At 41.5% G+C, this 16,340-nt stretch overlaps 1 protein-coding gene across 2 annotated transcripts in view; it reads right to left on the bottom strand.

Moving 5' to 3' along the window:
- Nucleotides 1-3,112: 3,112 nt before the first annotated feature.
- Nucleotides 3,113-16,340, bottom strand: part of LOC121578286 (contactin-4) — a 192,648-nt gene continuing 179,420 nt past the window's right edge. The window contains exons 13-23 of one of the 2 annotated variants that reach the window (XM_041892555.1): nucleotides 15,783-15,958; nucleotides 14,353-14,473; nucleotides 13,347-13,505; nucleotides 12,798-12,947; nucleotides 12,519-12,589; nucleotides 7,450-7,684; nucleotides 7,050-7,165; nucleotides 5,947-6,133; nucleotides 5,740-5,852; nucleotides 5,476-5,644; nucleotides 3,113-5,109 (exon numbers count right to left, since the gene is read on the bottom strand). In XM_041892555.1, the coding sequence (XP_041748489.1) occupies nucleotides 5,018-5,109; nucleotides 5,476-5,644; nucleotides 5,740-5,852; nucleotides 5,947-6,133; nucleotides 7,050-7,165; nucleotides 7,450-7,684; nucleotides 12,519-12,589; nucleotides 12,798-12,947; nucleotides 13,347-13,505; nucleotides 14,353-14,473; nucleotides 15,783-15,958 (1,589 nt within the window). In that variant the 3' untranslated portion in view covers nucleotides 3,113-5,017. The remainder of the gene's footprint in view (nucleotides 5,110-5,475; nucleotides 5,645-5,739; nucleotides 5,853-5,946; nucleotides 6,134-7,049; nucleotides 7,166-7,449; nucleotides 7,685-12,518; nucleotides 12,590-12,797; nucleotides 12,948-13,346; nucleotides 13,506-14,352; nucleotides 14,474-15,782; nucleotides 15,959-16,340) is intronic. The other variant, XM_041892556.1, reaches the window with a different exon arrangement.

Below are 16,340 nucleotides of genomic sequence, written 5' to 3'. Positions count from 1 at the left end.
ATGCTGAGTTCCAGACAGTCAGCAAGTTTGGTAGGCTACTAATGACCATCAGCAGCATCAGAGCTTGGAGAAGCTTAGTTACCATGACTAAATGGTCACGTGGAATTTGACTGTGGTCATGACTCGTGACCGCTGGTGTGGCGGTAATATGGTCACCGTAACAGCCCTTTGCCCGAGTTGGGTAACAATACTCTGAGGGTATTATTACACAAAGGGTAGATTAGTAGGACTACTGTTCCACCCCTATTGTATACTTTTCTTATCTTCCAATATTTCATGGATTGAACAATTGAATATGGCAACTTTAAGGATGAATCAAACCATTGTATTTTTGATTCACCAATATATTTTGTTCATAAAGGCTCTCCAAACCAGTTTATTCATAAATACTTTCCTAACCCTAAATAATAAACAATAATAAATCTACCAATTGGTGCTGAAAAGGAGACGAATATGCATAGCTTTCTTTCATTTCATATTTATATGGCTTTCCTTCATTGATCCCAAATATTCTGAACTGTTCTCTCCATATATTCTAGTGAGTCTGTTGAGAAAAGTATAATTATTGTACTGCATAGTACCAGTATCACATGGAAAATGTAAAGGGATGGCTTTAGATAAATGTACTGAAAATCGTATTAAATGAAAACAGTGTGCGCAAGAGAACCACGCCTGTAAAGCCTGTTATGCACCTGCATAAGGTACAGTGGGGAAAAAAAGTATTTAGTCAGCCACCAATTGTGCAAGTTCTCCCACTTAAAAAGATGAGAGAGGCCTGTAATTTTCATCATAGGTACACGTCAACTATGACAGACAAAATGAGAAAAAAAAATCCAGAAAATCACATTGTAGGATTTTTAATGAATTTATTTGCAAATTATGGTGGAAAATAAGTATTTGGTCAATAACAAAAGTTTCTCAATACTTTGTTATATACCCTTTGTTGGCAATGACACAGGTCAAACGTTTTCTGTAAGTCTTCACAAGGTTTTCACACACTGTTGCTGGTATTTTGGCCCATTCCTCCATGCAGATCTCCTCTAGAGCAGTGATGTTTTGGGGCTGTCGCTAGGCAACACAGACTTTCAACTCCCTCCAAAGATTTTCTATGGGGTTGAGATCTGGAGACTGGCTAGGCCACTCCAGGACCTTGAAATGCTTCTTACGAAGCCACTCCTTCGTTGCCCGGGCGGTGTGTTTGGGATCATTGTCATGCTGAAAGACCCAGCCACGTTTCATCTTCAATGCCCTTGCTGATGGAAGGAGGGTTTCACTCAAAATCTCACGATACATGGCCCCATTCATTCTTTCCTTTACACGGATCAGTCGTCCTGGTCCCTTTGCAGAAAAACAGCCCCAAAGCATGATGTTTCCAACCCCATGCTTCACAGTAGGTATGGTGTTCTTTGGATGCAACTCAGCATTCTTTGTCCTCCAAACATGACGAGTTGAGTTTTTACCAAAAAGTTATATTTTGGTTTCATCTGACCATATGACATTCTCCCAATCCTCTTCTGGATCATCCAAATGCACTTCAGACGGGCCTGGACATGTACTGGCTTAAGCAGGGGGACACGTCTTGCACTGCAGGATTTGAGTCCCTGGCGGCGTAGTGTGTTACTGATGGTAGGCTTTGTTACTTTGGTCCCAGCTCTCTGCAGGTCATTCACTAGGTCCCCCCGTGTGGTTCTGGGATTTTTGCTCACCGTTCTTGTGATCATTTTGACCCCACGGGGTGAGATCTTGCGTGGAGCCCCAGATCGAGGGAGATTATCAGTGGTCTTGTATGTCTTCCATTTCCTAATAATTGCTCCCACAGTTGATTTCTTCAAACCAAGCTGCTTACCTATTGCAGATTCAGTCTTCCCAGCCTGGTGCAGGTCTACAATTTTGTTTTTGGTGTCCTTTGACAGCTCTTTGGTCTTGGCCATTGTGAAGTTTGGAGTGTGACTGTTTGAGGTTGTGGACAGGTGTATTTTATACTGATAACAAGTTCAAACAGGTGCCATTAATACAGGTAACGAGTGGAGGACAGAGGAGCCTCTGAAAGAAGAAGTTACAGGTCTGTGAGAGCCAGAAATCTTGCTTGTTTGTAGGTGACCAAATACTTATTTTCCATCATTATTTGCAAATATATTCATTAAAAATACTACAATGGGATTTTCTGGATTTTTTTTCCTCAATTTGTCTGTCATAGTTGACGTGTACCTATGATGAAAATTACAGGCCTCTCTCATCTTTTTAAGTGGGAGAACTTGCACAATTGGTGGCTGACTAAATACTTTTTTTCCCCACTGTAAGTCTGAATACCAACTACTGAGCAGTGGTGTAAAGTACTTAAGTAAAAATACTTTAAAGTACTACTTGAGTAGTTTTTTGGGGTATCTGTACTTTACTTTACTATATATATTTTTGCCTACTTTTACTTTTTCTTCACTACATTCCTGAAGAAAATAATGTACTTTTTACTCCATACATTTTCCCTGACACCCAAAAGTACTCGTTACATTTTTACAGGAAAATGGTCAGATTCACACACTTATCAAGAGAACATCCCTGGTCATCCCTACTGCATCTTATCTTGTGGACTCACTAAACACAAATGCTTCATTTGTAAATGATGTCTGAGTGTTGGTGTGCCCCTTGCGATCCGTCAATAAAAAATAAAAATAAATTGTGCCATCTGGTTTGCTTAATATAAGGGATTTGAAATGGTTTATACTTTTACTTTTACTTTTGATACTTAAGTACATTTGAGCAATTCCATTTACTTTTAATACTTAAGTATATTTCAAACCAAATACTTTAAGACTTTTACTTAATTAGTATTTTACTGGGTGACTTTCACTTTTACTTGAGTCATTTTCTATTAAGGTATCTTTACTTTTACTCAAGTATGACAATTGAGTACTTTTTCCACCTCTGCTACTGAGAAGGAAAGGCATGTGTAAGAAAGGCATACAAGTCTGAATCAGGTCCTAACTACACTTGCTACCTGAACATGAAATTAAGCTTGCAGCACTACCTACTGGATTTAATGTGAATTACAATATAATTAATTCAGATTACAAGTAATAAGCATTAAGAAATAAGTCCATTGAATTTCACTCACTTATATAAATCAATCAACTTTATTCATTAACACAGTATAAACATCCAACAACAGCAAATAACAGAACTTCACATGGAGTAAATGGATGGTAGTAGCGGTAAATCCCAAAGTGTGTAGGCCTACAGGAGAACAGCTGTTTGAGACAGAAGCACAGACGTAAAAGTGGTTTGACTTGTATGGGTACAGATACACAAACCTGCTATCTCTTTGCATGGTCTCAAGCCATTCAGTCAGTTAGCAAATGGACAGAAAATAAGGGCAAATACAGTCATGCTGAGCGACATTTAGCTACTGTATGAAACATTTGTGTTATTTCATAAAAACCAGGTTAATCAGCTCTTTAGAAAGGTTTTTCTTTTATATAAATGATCTGAAGTGTACAAAAGAGTATATTACACATTTCTCGATGCATGATTTGGAGTCAAACTTCCCCTTGAAAGTACTACAAACTACCTGCACTTTTTACTTTTTCACTGGATTACAAGCTACATATGTATGGTACTGTATTGTACTGTACTGTACTGTACCAGTATCACATGGCATCAGAAGGAAAAGGAAAAATCATCAGCAGCATTTATCTTTTAGTAGGGATGCAGTCAGTGGACCTACTAAAATGTCCCAAGTTTCCCATGTTACCCTTAAACCATGCTGAACAGCACTACGCTGTTGAAACACACTTCTCCTTCATAAAGAATGACAGAGTTTTTCCTGGTCAGGTCACATGGTCAGAAAACCCCCTGGCCCTAACTATTATATATGACTAGGACAAGGAGTATGTCTTGACCACATAACCTGACCAGGAAAAAACTCCTGACCATAGGATTATACATGGAATGGTAATAATCTGTCTATTAATACAGTGTGTAGCTACACATCATACAGCAGCTGTATAACAACAGACATCTATGTTTATAATAGTTGTTGATAGATAAGTTAAGGCTCTTTAAGGACCTGAGGATTTCGAACGAATGATGAGGCACACACAAGGCAAAGAATAGAATAGCTTTAGAGTATGAAAAATGTATGCACTCACTAACTGTAAGTCGCTCTGGATAAGAGCGTCTGCTAAATGACTGAAATGTAAAATGTAGAGAAGACACACGGCTAACTGAGAAGATGAGGAGGATGATGAGCGGATGAGACAGACAGCCAGCGCAATTAAATGGTCAAGGCAGGGCAACCTGTGGAAGATGGGACTCCAAACCAGCGAGGGACAATAAAGTCACTCTCATCCTTTAACATAGTTTGTCACATTTCTTTCAAGTCAAATTTTTCATCAGGCGTCAGTGCAATGTTTTTTTGGAGTAATAAAAAAAAGAGTTACTCATCATATCAGTCTAGATGGTGGTAACAATTCATACATTTCTAAGAAGACTGAACTATGGTCTTTGTTTGACATGAAACCACAGTTACAGGTTGTTTTTTTTAACTAAAAGTTGGTATTCACTTCAGATGACAAAAGTGCTCTTTCCAACAAACTGAAAACTTTTAAAATTCTAAAACAGTCAGATCTGTATGTAGGTATGCACCATGCACTGAACTCACCTCAACCTTTTATAAAAAGCCCAGACCAATTATGAATTGGTTTCAAAATAAATCTATAAAAGCTAGACATGTCATACAAAAGATGCATATAAGACATTTTTCTTTTTTTATGAAAGCTGCTTTGGTAACAACAGAGTCAAGACATCAGTCGATTTCCTGTTCTCACCGGCGGACGGGGTGCTGAAGGGGGGCCCTTTCTCTCCCTCTCATCTCAGTGACTTTGTTTTCCAATGTCGCTCATCCTCCTGCCTCTAAAATCTAAATGAATGGATCTAGTTACACCAGACTGGGTGGTTGGTGTTTCTGTTCCGTTGTCAAGTTGCCTCCACATCAGATGCAATGTTCGCTGGTAGCGGTTTGTCATAACGATGTCCGCGCTGTGAAAGACAGTGCTATTGTACTGAGGGCTGATAAAGTAGAGACCTTGGTCGCCGAGCCAATTGCATTGGGACCTGAAAAACATGAAAATGAATGGGCTTTGATAGTCTGTCTGTTTATACAGAAAATGACAAGTAGCCTGGTTGGCAATTCATTGTTGAAGGCTTTTTGTGCTACTACATGCTTTGATGATCAAACCTTGGGCATATTTACATGCATTTCTGCATACAAAAAGTAATTTAGGCTGGGATTAAATCCTGGCATTATTCATTTTTATATGCGTCCCGGATAATCCTTACTCTATCTGTACCTTTTGAAGACATAACTAGGGCCAGAAAAACTCCAGTCCCTAGTCAAAACAATAAAGCAGTATTGGCAATAGCTATAGCAACGCCATTGAGATCATTGAAGTGTGAGGGAGCAGTCCACTAGAGACTGACCTGGTATTCTGGGGATGGTAATCTGTCTGCTACTGCTCCCCTCTCCTCCCTCCCCAAATGGTTTGATCTGGATGAAGTACTCCTCATCCATAGGCAGGGAGAGCTCCACCGACGTTGTGTTGGTTTCCATGACACTAGGACGGCTGTGTCGGTTACCCTTGTAGAGCACCTAGAAATGGACCACAGAGGTAGAAGGTCACCCAGGAGAAACCATGACAACGGCCACTATTTCTAACGAAATCCATGCACTCAGTGCTTCCTTACTTTGTAGCCGGTGACCTCTGACTCGTTCTCCAGGGCTTTGACCTGCTCCCAGTTCAGGATTATCTTGGAATTCAATGTGTTCCACATCACTTTCACCGGGGGCTGGCTGGGCGCTGAGGGACACAAATACATGAGGATGAAGATCACATGATCTCCAATAAGTCAATGGAAACAACCTCTCAAACCAAAAGCAGGGTAGATGCTTACGTGGTTTCTTGGTGGTGACATTGACAGTTGTACTAGGAGGCCCAGCCCCGGCCGTGTTGTACGCTCTCACTGTGACGTAGTACGTGTTGCTTCCTCTCACCCCTCGGATAATGGCTGACGTCTGGTTGCCTACCGTCCTCTGCACACTGGCTGCCTCCTCCTTCTCTCTCTTCTCCCAGTACCTCAACTGAGACCAGATAGAAAGTGGATAACCAGGGACATTAACGCAGACACTAATTTGTGAGAACATTGTAAAAACCTGTTTTTGGTAGACACTGTCCATGAACTGTAAACTGGAACTGCAGTGAATTGGTATAAAAACAGCATTTCATTGCATGATGTGTCACCTCATATATTCTCGTCTTTCCATGGGTAAGGTGCCTTGGTTCTGGTTACTTAGCTCTCGAAGTGAGGGAGTGTTTAAATGGCGTGGTCAAAGAGAAATCACAATGTACAAAATGTCCAAGCTGTCAAGTTGACTGATAACAGATTTTCTTTGTCACCCGAGTGTCCAGGCTGAAATAGCTGGCATGGTTGACAGCACAAATATAATTTGTCTTCCCTCACAGGAACAGTTTGCTCAGGCCCCACTTCCCTGTTAACTTTAAATGGTCAACAATTCATAATTCCGGTACTTTATGCATCCCATGTATGAAAATAGGCATTTTTTCCAATACTTTATGTCAATAGTGAGCTGACTAAGAAGACCTTTTAGCCTACAGTACACTGTGTGGATTATAGGCTAAACATTCTGTCCCCTGGTGCATTGCATCACTAGACTGTTAGACTAATAAGTGTAGTTAGTAACAGCACTTAGAACAGCAACAAGAGAAACACAACTCAACAGACAGGGGACCTGGCTGGACCATTACACATAACAAGCTATTACATCTGAGTTGCCCAATGTGCATGAGCTAGCAACACTCATCAATAATAGAACAGAACAAGATTGTACAGCATTAGTTGTTACACACATGCACACACACATGTATATGCTCGCGACTGCACACACACAGACACACACACACACACGCATTTACTCATACAAGTAAACACTTTGACACACAAATAGGTAAAGAGAAACAGGAAAAAACTTGACTGACCTCATAGCCTAGAACTCTTCTCTTGCTGGTGTTCCAAGGCAGGGCTTTCCATGAAACCTCAATCTCAGACGCAGACAGACTCTTGGCTCGGATCCTGGTGGGCGCTCTGCCAGGCTCTGGGTGAATGTAAAAATACTTTGAATGAGATTAAAAGTAATGGCAGGCTTTGATGACCCTCAAAGTGGGTCCATCTCTTTCATCAGAGGTACAGAGAGAGAACCAGAACCAGCAGTAGTGTGAACCAACCATCTGCAGATAGGAGAGCATTGGCAGCAAGATCGCCGTAATGACCGGGAATAAATTATCCAGAGATCCTCTCCATTGGCTTTTAAAGGCTATGTGTGAACTGAGGCCTGAGAAGCACTGCCGCTCCTCTGACATGACATCATTCTTTACCAACCTTCCTCTGCAGAGTAGATGGTGATGACGGGTCCGAAAGGGCCTTCCCCTTCATTGTTGTACACTCCAACCTTCACTTGGAAGGGGGAGAAGGGCTGGATGCTCTCGTTCTTGAAGACATATTTGGAGGCTTCTGGTGAGGGCACTGCGGCCTGCATCCAGCCTGTGGCTCCGTACGGTCTGAAGGCCACCACATAGCCAAACCCTCCCCCGTTCTGCAGCTCCTCAGGAACAGGCTGCAAGAAAACACACACACGCATGCACACACACACACACACACGCACACACACACACACACATTGAAACTGGTGCACAAGTAGTGAACACCCACATCCATCAATAATAAAGCGCCCTCAGCATGATACCTTCATCTAGCTATTGTTAAGACTGAAAGCACATAATATTTCAAATATTTATGGAGACTGACTTTTATTGTGCAAATCAACACTCCCCAAAGATGTATGGTTATATAAAGGGCATTCTATTTTATAATATTTGGGAACAGTGGAGGCTCCTCAGAGGAGCAAGGGGAGGGCCATCCTCCTCAGTGAATTTCATAAAAATAAAAATAGCGAAACATTAAAAAGGTATCCTTTAAAAAAAAAACTATACTAAATATATTAATGTGTCACCAAATAATTGATTAAAAGACACTTTGCAATGAAGGTCTACAGTAGCCTCAACAGCACTCTGTAGGGTACCACCATTATGTAGCCGGAGGACAGCTAGTTTCCGTCCTTCTCTGGGTACATTGACTTCAATACAAAACCTAGGAGGTTTGTGGTTCTCACCCCCTTCCATAGACTTACAAAGTAATTATGACAACTTCCGGAGGATGTCCTCCAACCTATCAAAGCTCTTGCAGCATGAACTGACATGTTGTCCACCCAATCAAAGGATCAGAGAATGAATCTAGTACTGAAAGCATAAGCTACAACTAGCTAACAATGCATAAAATGTGGTGAGTCGTTGACTCAAAGAGAGAGAAAGACAGAAGTTAAACAGTTTTTAACAAATTAATTTCTTCAAAAATGAAGGAGAAGCAAGAGAGAGAGAGAGCGATACAGTAGCTATATTCTGTGGAATTATTTTTTCACTTACTTCGACTTACTTAGCTAGAGAATGCAGCTACCTAGTTTATCCTACTCAAACACCTGGCTTAAACAGAGAGGGATGCTATGTTAACTAGCTGGCTACGGCTATCCAACACTGGAACTCTTCCAAGTCAAGGTAAGCTTTTGGTTGTATTAATTTATTGCCACCGGGGCCCACCGGTGTAACTACTAAACTGCTTGCTGCTGAATGTACACTGTACTGCACGATTGTAGTGGGTTTAAACACGTTAGTTCTAGTAGCTACAGTACATTCGGAAAGTATTCAGACCCCTTCACTTCTTCCACATTTTGATACGTTACAGCCTTTTTCTAAAATTAATGACATTTTTTCCTTCATCAATCTACACACAATACCCCATAATGACAAAGCAAAAACACTTAAATATCACATTTACATAAGTATTCAGACCCTTTACTATGTTGAAGCACCTTTGGCAGCGATTACAGCCTCGAGTCGTCTTGGGTATGACGCTACAAGCTTGGCACCTCTGTAGCTCAATTGGTAGAGCATGGCGCTTGTAACGCCAGGGTAGTGGGTTCGATCCCCGGGACCACCCATACGTAAAAAATGTATGCACACATGACTGTAAGTCGCTTTGGATAAAAGCGTCTGCTAAATGGCATATTATTTATTATTTATACCTGTATTTGGGGAGTTTCTCCCATTATTCTCTGCATATCCTCTCAAGCTCTGTCAGGTTGGATGGGGAGCGTCGCTGCACAGCTATTTTCAGGTCTCTCCAGAGATGTTCGATCGGGTTCAAGTCCGGGCTCTGGCTGGGCCACTCAAGGACATTCAGAGACTTGTCCCGAAGCTACTCCTGCGTTGTCTTGGCTGTGTGCTTAGGATCGTTGTCCTTTTGGAAGGTGAACCTTCACCCCAGTCTGAGGTCCTGAGCGCTCTGGAGCAGGTTTTCATCAAGGATCTCTCTGTACTTTGCTCCGTTCATCTTTCCCTCGATCCTGACTAGTCTCCCAGTCCCTGCCGCTGAAAAACATCCCCACAGCATGATGCTGCCACAACCATGCTTCACCGTAGGGATGGTGCCAGGTTTCCTCCAGACATGACGCTTGGCATTCAGGCCAAATAGTTCAATCTTGGTTTCATCGGACCAGAGAATCTTGTTTCTCATGATCTGAGAGTCCTTTAGGTGCCTTTTGGCAAACTCCAAGCAGGCTGTCATGTGGCTTTTACTGAAGAGTGGCTTCCATCTGGCCACTCTACCATAAAGGCCTGATTGGTGGAGTGCTGCAGAGATGGTTGTCCTTCTGGAAGGTTCTTCCATCTCCACAGAGGAACTCTGGAGCTCTGTCAAAGTGACCATTGGGTTCTTGGTCACCTCCCTGACCAAAGCCCTTCTCACCTGGTTGCTCAGCTTGGCCAGGCGGCCAGCTCTAGGAAGAGTCTCTGTGGTTCCAAACTTCTTCCATTTAAGAATGATGGAGGCCACTCTGTTCTTGGGGACCTTCAATGCTGCAGAAATTTTTTGGTACCCTTCCCCAGATCTGTGCCTCGACACAATCCTGTCTCAGAGCTCTACGGACAATTCCTTAGACCTCATGGCTTGGTTTTTGTTCTGACATGCACTGTAAACTGTGGGACCTTATATAGACAGGTGTGTGCCTTTCCAAATCATGTCCAATCAATTTAATTTACCACAGGTGGACTTCAATCAAATTGTAGAAACGTCTCAAGGATGATCAATGGAAACAGGATGCACATTTCGCATTTTTTAGAATAAGGCTGAAACTGTGGAAAAAGTGAAGGGGTCTGAATACTTTCCGTATGCACTGTATGTGACTATGATGTTAATATGGTAACAATGATGTAGGCCGTGTGTAGCGGTTAGTGGTTATGATATGAAGGTTTGGCTTGGAAATGTTTTTTCACCTGGTCACAGAAAGCTGATGTGTTGTGCACTGAAGTCCACAAGCGAAGGGAAAAGGTGAGATTAGGAGAGTGCGTAGATACGAGAAGGAATACAACGATCAAAGGGATCATTCATGCTGTTTGTATGTGGCTGCTATGAAAGTGAACTGTGTTTGCGTGTGATCAGGGGTGTATTTATTCCACCGATTCTGTTGAAAAACGTTTCTTAAACGGATGCAAACGGAATTAAACATGGATAAATATACCTGAATTTGTACAATAGAAACTCTCATTTGCAACTGTTGGACTAATGATTACACTCTAGATCAGTTAGATGCAGGCAAGAGATTTGATTATTCAAATTTCTCTCGACCTACGTTGTAAACTTTAATTCATAGGCTAGGTTGTAGCTAGCAACCTCATGATGGGTATACGGAAAATGTGGGTATTATGTAGTAGCCTAAACCTATCGATGTTACATTGAGCTGGGTGAATGGAATATGAATGACAGTCATCCAATATGCTGTAATAGAAATAATAAAAATTATCATCCCCCTCATCTTAAATGACCGCCACTGCTAGGGAAAAGCAAGACATTGAGTGAGAGTAGCTATTGTATAGTATGTAGACAGACAGCTTACATTTTCACTTCAATGTGTAGCTACTTCTAGTCTGAAGTAACTTCAGTCAAGGCTGTATTAGAACTTTGTTAAGGCAAAGTTAGACTGGCACAGTGGTCTAAGGCACTGCATCGCAGTGCTAGCTGTGCCACTAGAGATCCTGGTTCGAATCCAGGCTCTGTCGTAGCCGGCCGCGACCGGGAGACCCATGGGGTGGCACACAATTGGCCCAGCGTCGTCCAGGGTAGGGGAGGGAATGGCCGGCAGGGATGTAGCTCAGTTGGTAGAGCATGTTGTTTGCAACGCCAGGGTTGTGGGTTCGCTTCCCACGGGGGGCCAGTATGAAAAGTAAAAAAATAATGTTTGCACTCACTAACTGTAAGTCGCTCTGGATAAGAGCGTCTGCTAAATGACTAAAATGTAAATGTAAAAATGTAATTGAACTCATTAACATTCAATAGTCAATCAGCAAAACTTTCACAGCAGTGGATGATTTTCAAGCAGGACTAATCACATATTTTCTCAATTGCATACAAGCAATTTTTGGATCTGTGTTGAAACATATCTATAGCAGAACAGCAATGATCAAATGCTCAAATACATTTACAGAACTTCCGATCATTTTCTTGCTTTAGTACCTGATTTGCATATCATATCTATGTATTGAATACATGGAATTGGGTTGTGATGACACCGATGAATGCATCCTGTACACACTGCACCTTTTAATACTTTTTTGTTACCAGGAATAATATTTGATTTGATGAGTATGAAATTATTTGATGAAATATACATAAAAGGAGAGTAATTGCCCATAATTCTTCACCTTTGGATATTTGTACTTCCAATTTTGATAATCATTTAGTGACTGCAAAGAAAATGTATTGATCTACTGGGATTTTTAAAAGACCAATTAACTTTCTTTTTTGTCTACTTGACTTCAAGACGTAAGTATAGTTGCATTAATCTTTTTGCAGGCAGGCATGTTCTTTTGATGAATGTATTTGCAATTTTGACAGTATCATTTAGTTTTGATGAATGTATTTATGTTTTGAGAAGGCAACTACATTTTGACAAAGCATTTACTGTTTTGCAAAAGGCCACAGAGATCTGTATCTTGTGAACTTTGTTTTGAAAATTGGCAACATTGTTTTAAAAAATGCTTGTACGTGATTGAAAAAAACTGTAAGACTGAAAAAGATAGGAAAGCACAATCTTTGAAAAAGTTGCTTGTGACTTTGTGAAGAACCGTTCTGTTTAATTATCTTATTAAAACCTCAAAGGCATTTTTCTCTCCCCCAGGGTGACAGCAGCAGTTATTGCCTCTCTGTTCTTAAAAATTAAATGCCATACAATAAGCCTGGCTGCTGTTATTAATGAAAAAACGGCCCGACTCCTTAGAGAATAATGACGTCTGGCTTCCCCTCCATGGGTGAGGGAGTATTGGAGTGAGCGGCTTGCTTACCTCCCAAGTGATCACTAATTCTGAGCGACTGCCTCCACCTCCGCTTACATTAGCTGGTGTGACCTTCGGAGCTGGGGGAACAGAGGGTAATCGTAATCCTGCTCAACTCAGTCGACCCCAGCCATCAAAGATAACACGATATCAACACATTCGGATTAGATTCTTTGACATTGAAATAGCTTTTTCCCACCATACCAGACCATCTAATGGCAAGAAGATGCACATAAGAAAAACAGAAAACATGCAGAATTGAAGGGATTCAATGAATACAGTACATACATGTTTCCTTTGTCCTTGCTTGTTTGGATGTTTTGCTGGGCTCCCCGGTCCCAATGGCGTTGCTTGCCAGGACTCTGAACTCATATTCCACCCAGGGGCTCAGGTCTATTACTGTAGCTGTCAGACGGTGGCCCCCAACCACCTCAGGAACTGGCACAAAACAAAACAGCCCCCTACCTTCAGAATGAAGCAGGTAGCAGGAGAGTGTCCTCTAGGCTGACAGGCCCACTGAGCACACTCCACAGGTGCATGGGTCTAATTACTCAGAAGGACACACGGTGCACTCACACGCACACAAGACAAAACACACACCTTAAGGGTGGACCTCACAAACAGCACCATTCACTGTAAGTCAGACCTCTGGAAATGGATCCATATTTCAACAACCCCTGCTGTTAAGTAAATCTACAGTGAACCCTGTCACTGAACAATTGAGTGCCATTGAAGTAAAATCACTCATAGGCCTATATTCTCACTCGGAGAAGAGAAAATGGAGATCAGACCCCTATATAACACTTTGATGAGGCAATAGCTGGTTGAAGAGCCTACCTGTGGTGACAGCCTGCCAGCCCAGGGAGAATGGTGTCCTGGCCTGGATGGTGTATGTGGTAACTGGACTGTGATTATCAGGCCCGGGCCTCCAGGAGAGAGAGGCTGTGGTGTCACTGATTTCTTCTACATGGATGCTGGTGGGTGGGCCTGGGGGACCTGCAGATAAAGGACACAGCCAGGCAGGAGGAGAGACGGAGGGAGACAGAGAGAGGGAGAGACAGCAAGGAGAGAGAGAGAGAGAGAGAGAGAGAGAGAGAGAGAGAGAGAGAGAGAGAGAGAGAGAGAGAGAGAGAGAGAGAGAGAGAGAGAGAGAGAGAGAGAGAGAGAGAGAGAGAGCGAGAGAGGGGTATAAAAAAGACAGAGCAGAGCAGTGTTGTCCTTATCACTGTCTGCCTTCAGCACTAGGAGTACAGCTGGTGAAATCAGTTTGGTGTGAAACCTCCGGGAGCTTTTCTGTCTAATTAGATTAGACGTTATTTTCTCATCTAAAAGACAAGAGAGATATGTCTCTATCTGACCATCTTTCAACTGATCTCACAGAGTACAATGCCTAAACACAGACTACTACCTAGCGTCCATCTCATTCAGTCTTAAAGACACAGATGGGACCCCTTCAAATCTGCACAGCTAACTTAAATAATGCTTTGTTGTTGCCATGGATAACTGAACCAATCAAGTGACCAAAAACTATTTGGGTGGGATTGTTCCCTATCAAATTGCATTTTCTATTACCATTATTTTTCAATGACCTTTCAAGGACATGAGAATGACTTTCCAACATAAGACCAGTTCTGTGGGGTTTACAAGGTTTTCAAGATCAACAAATTCCTACTACAAAGGTAACCCATATCGAATGTGTGAAAGTGTTAACATTGCTTGATACTTTATAATACTAAATAAGCATTTATTACATTATTATTAAATAACAATCATTGGTAGTTAAAATAAAGGAATCTTTCATTAAATATTGCTTGTCCTGTATAGACGGAGAGAAGTACTGTACCTCGGACCACCAGGTCTGCTGCGATGGAGATGCTGTCCACCTTGGTCTGTACCGCACAGGTGTACTTCCCTGCATGTCTCAGCTGGATATTCCGAATCATGATGTCCCCAGCTGAATGCTGCTAACATACAACACAAACACATGAACATGCACACACACACACACACACGCACAGACACACACACGCGCGCACGCAAACACATACACACGCACAATGATTAATATACTGTAGTAACATTTTACCAACATGTAATTATAATAAATTAAATATGCTGATTTGACAACAATATGTGAGCAGAAATAACATATTTTAAAAAAACTATTCAGGGTCTTTGTATGCTTATTATTGTATTATAATTCTAGGGTTTTAACTATGATCTGTTTCCATGTTTTAAAAGGGTTATCGGCATACCTGTACATGTGAGACAGGCAGAGCACTTACCTTTAATTATAATTATTACACAAATGTATTCATACACATGTGCTGATTTGAGCTGTGGAAGAGTGGCCTCATTATTTAAATGATCATGCAAAGCTTAAAGGTAAAGTTCTCAAGTTATTTTTATTCCATTTCTAATTGCAGTTCCCACTTTCACACTATCATTTAATCAGCCCAGTACTGAGTGGGATCAGGACCAGTCATAAATTGGATTTGACAAAAGCTCAATTGGATGTGGCAAAAACAGCATACAAATATATGTAACTCCAGTAGTGTCATTTATCATGTAAAACTTAATTATGATTAAAATAATGAAAAACATGACAACCTGACCAGAGACTGTACATGCCCCTACTAATCACGTCTGGAACAATGATCATCATCACTCTTCTTCAGACAGGGGAGCTGAAAAAGGGGCTTTTAAGTGTTTTGTAGTTACCATAAAGTGTCAATGAAAAAGGAAACCTATGTAAAACAGGGCGTGTGATCTGAGCTTTGAGCTTGGTAGATTTTAGGGAGGGATGGGGAATATGTAAATGTTATTTTAAAATAAATTTTGTGCAGCACATTTTCACCACACATAAATACACATGATCCAAACATTCTCTGCACTGCGGATACCCTACTTAATATGACCTCACTTATACTAAAGGAAGGGAACCACAGTATCGATGTTCCAATGTATCACCAGCTCACCCCTTGACCTTTCTCAATGTAATTTCTGAAGGGGTTGAAAAATCAATGTCTCTTTAATGACATATTTTCATGAGAGAGCAGTGGCGTAAATAAAATATAAGCAATTTCCAACACAGTGTAGAAAAGATGTGTGTTTCTTCCTATTCATTATGCATTGCAGTGCTCCTGACAAGCATGGTGTAAAAGCGTGGTAATACGGCACCATTTCTCAGACATGACACTTTGATTATAAATGGAAGGCTTGATGGCCCCGGGAGGGAATCGGGAGGGAATATTCGGAGGCTTATGCACTTACACCGCCCACTTTTTCAAAGTATCCGCCGTGGTTGCCAAAGTGGATCAGCTGCTCGTTGAAGAACCAGGTGAACTTGAGCTCCAGAGATGGGTCATGAGTCACCTGACATGGCAGCACAATGCTCTCTCCTACAGTCACATCCAGGGTGGACGGTGGCGTGGTTATAATGGTCGGCTCTGGAAAACAGCACACATGCACTACTGTTAGTGTGAATGAAACAAAACACATTACATTACATTATGCAGTGTTAAGTGAAATCCCCAAGCTTAAAATACTGTAAAAGATTATTCCAATTGTTTTGCAAAATTCTTAAATCTTCCATGTTTTTCAAATGACGAATTCAACGAATAAATGGACACACGTGGAAGTAAAAACACACTAACCCAGAACACAAACTAGCGTGATTACCAGAGTTAATGAGATTCAGCCAGCCATAGGGTACAGTGTGGGAACTGCAAAGGCTTGTCTCCCTGTACCTAGAGAAATGTGTTCCAAGTGTCACTGTCAGCTCAGCCTTCAGTCGGTAGGTACTGTAATTCCCACATCTGCAGTCTGCAG

This window comes from Coregonus clupeaformis, chromosome 12, assembly GCF_020615455.1.
Source record: "Coregonus clupeaformis isolate EN_2021a chromosome 12, ASM2061545v1, whole genome shotgun sequence".
Lineage (NCBI taxonomy): Eukaryota > Metazoa > Chordata > Actinopteri > Salmoniformes > Salmonidae > Coregonus > Coregonus clupeaformis.
The sequence above is the reverse complement of the archived record's forward strand: the minus strand, read 5'-3'. Positions and strand labels throughout refer to the sequence as shown.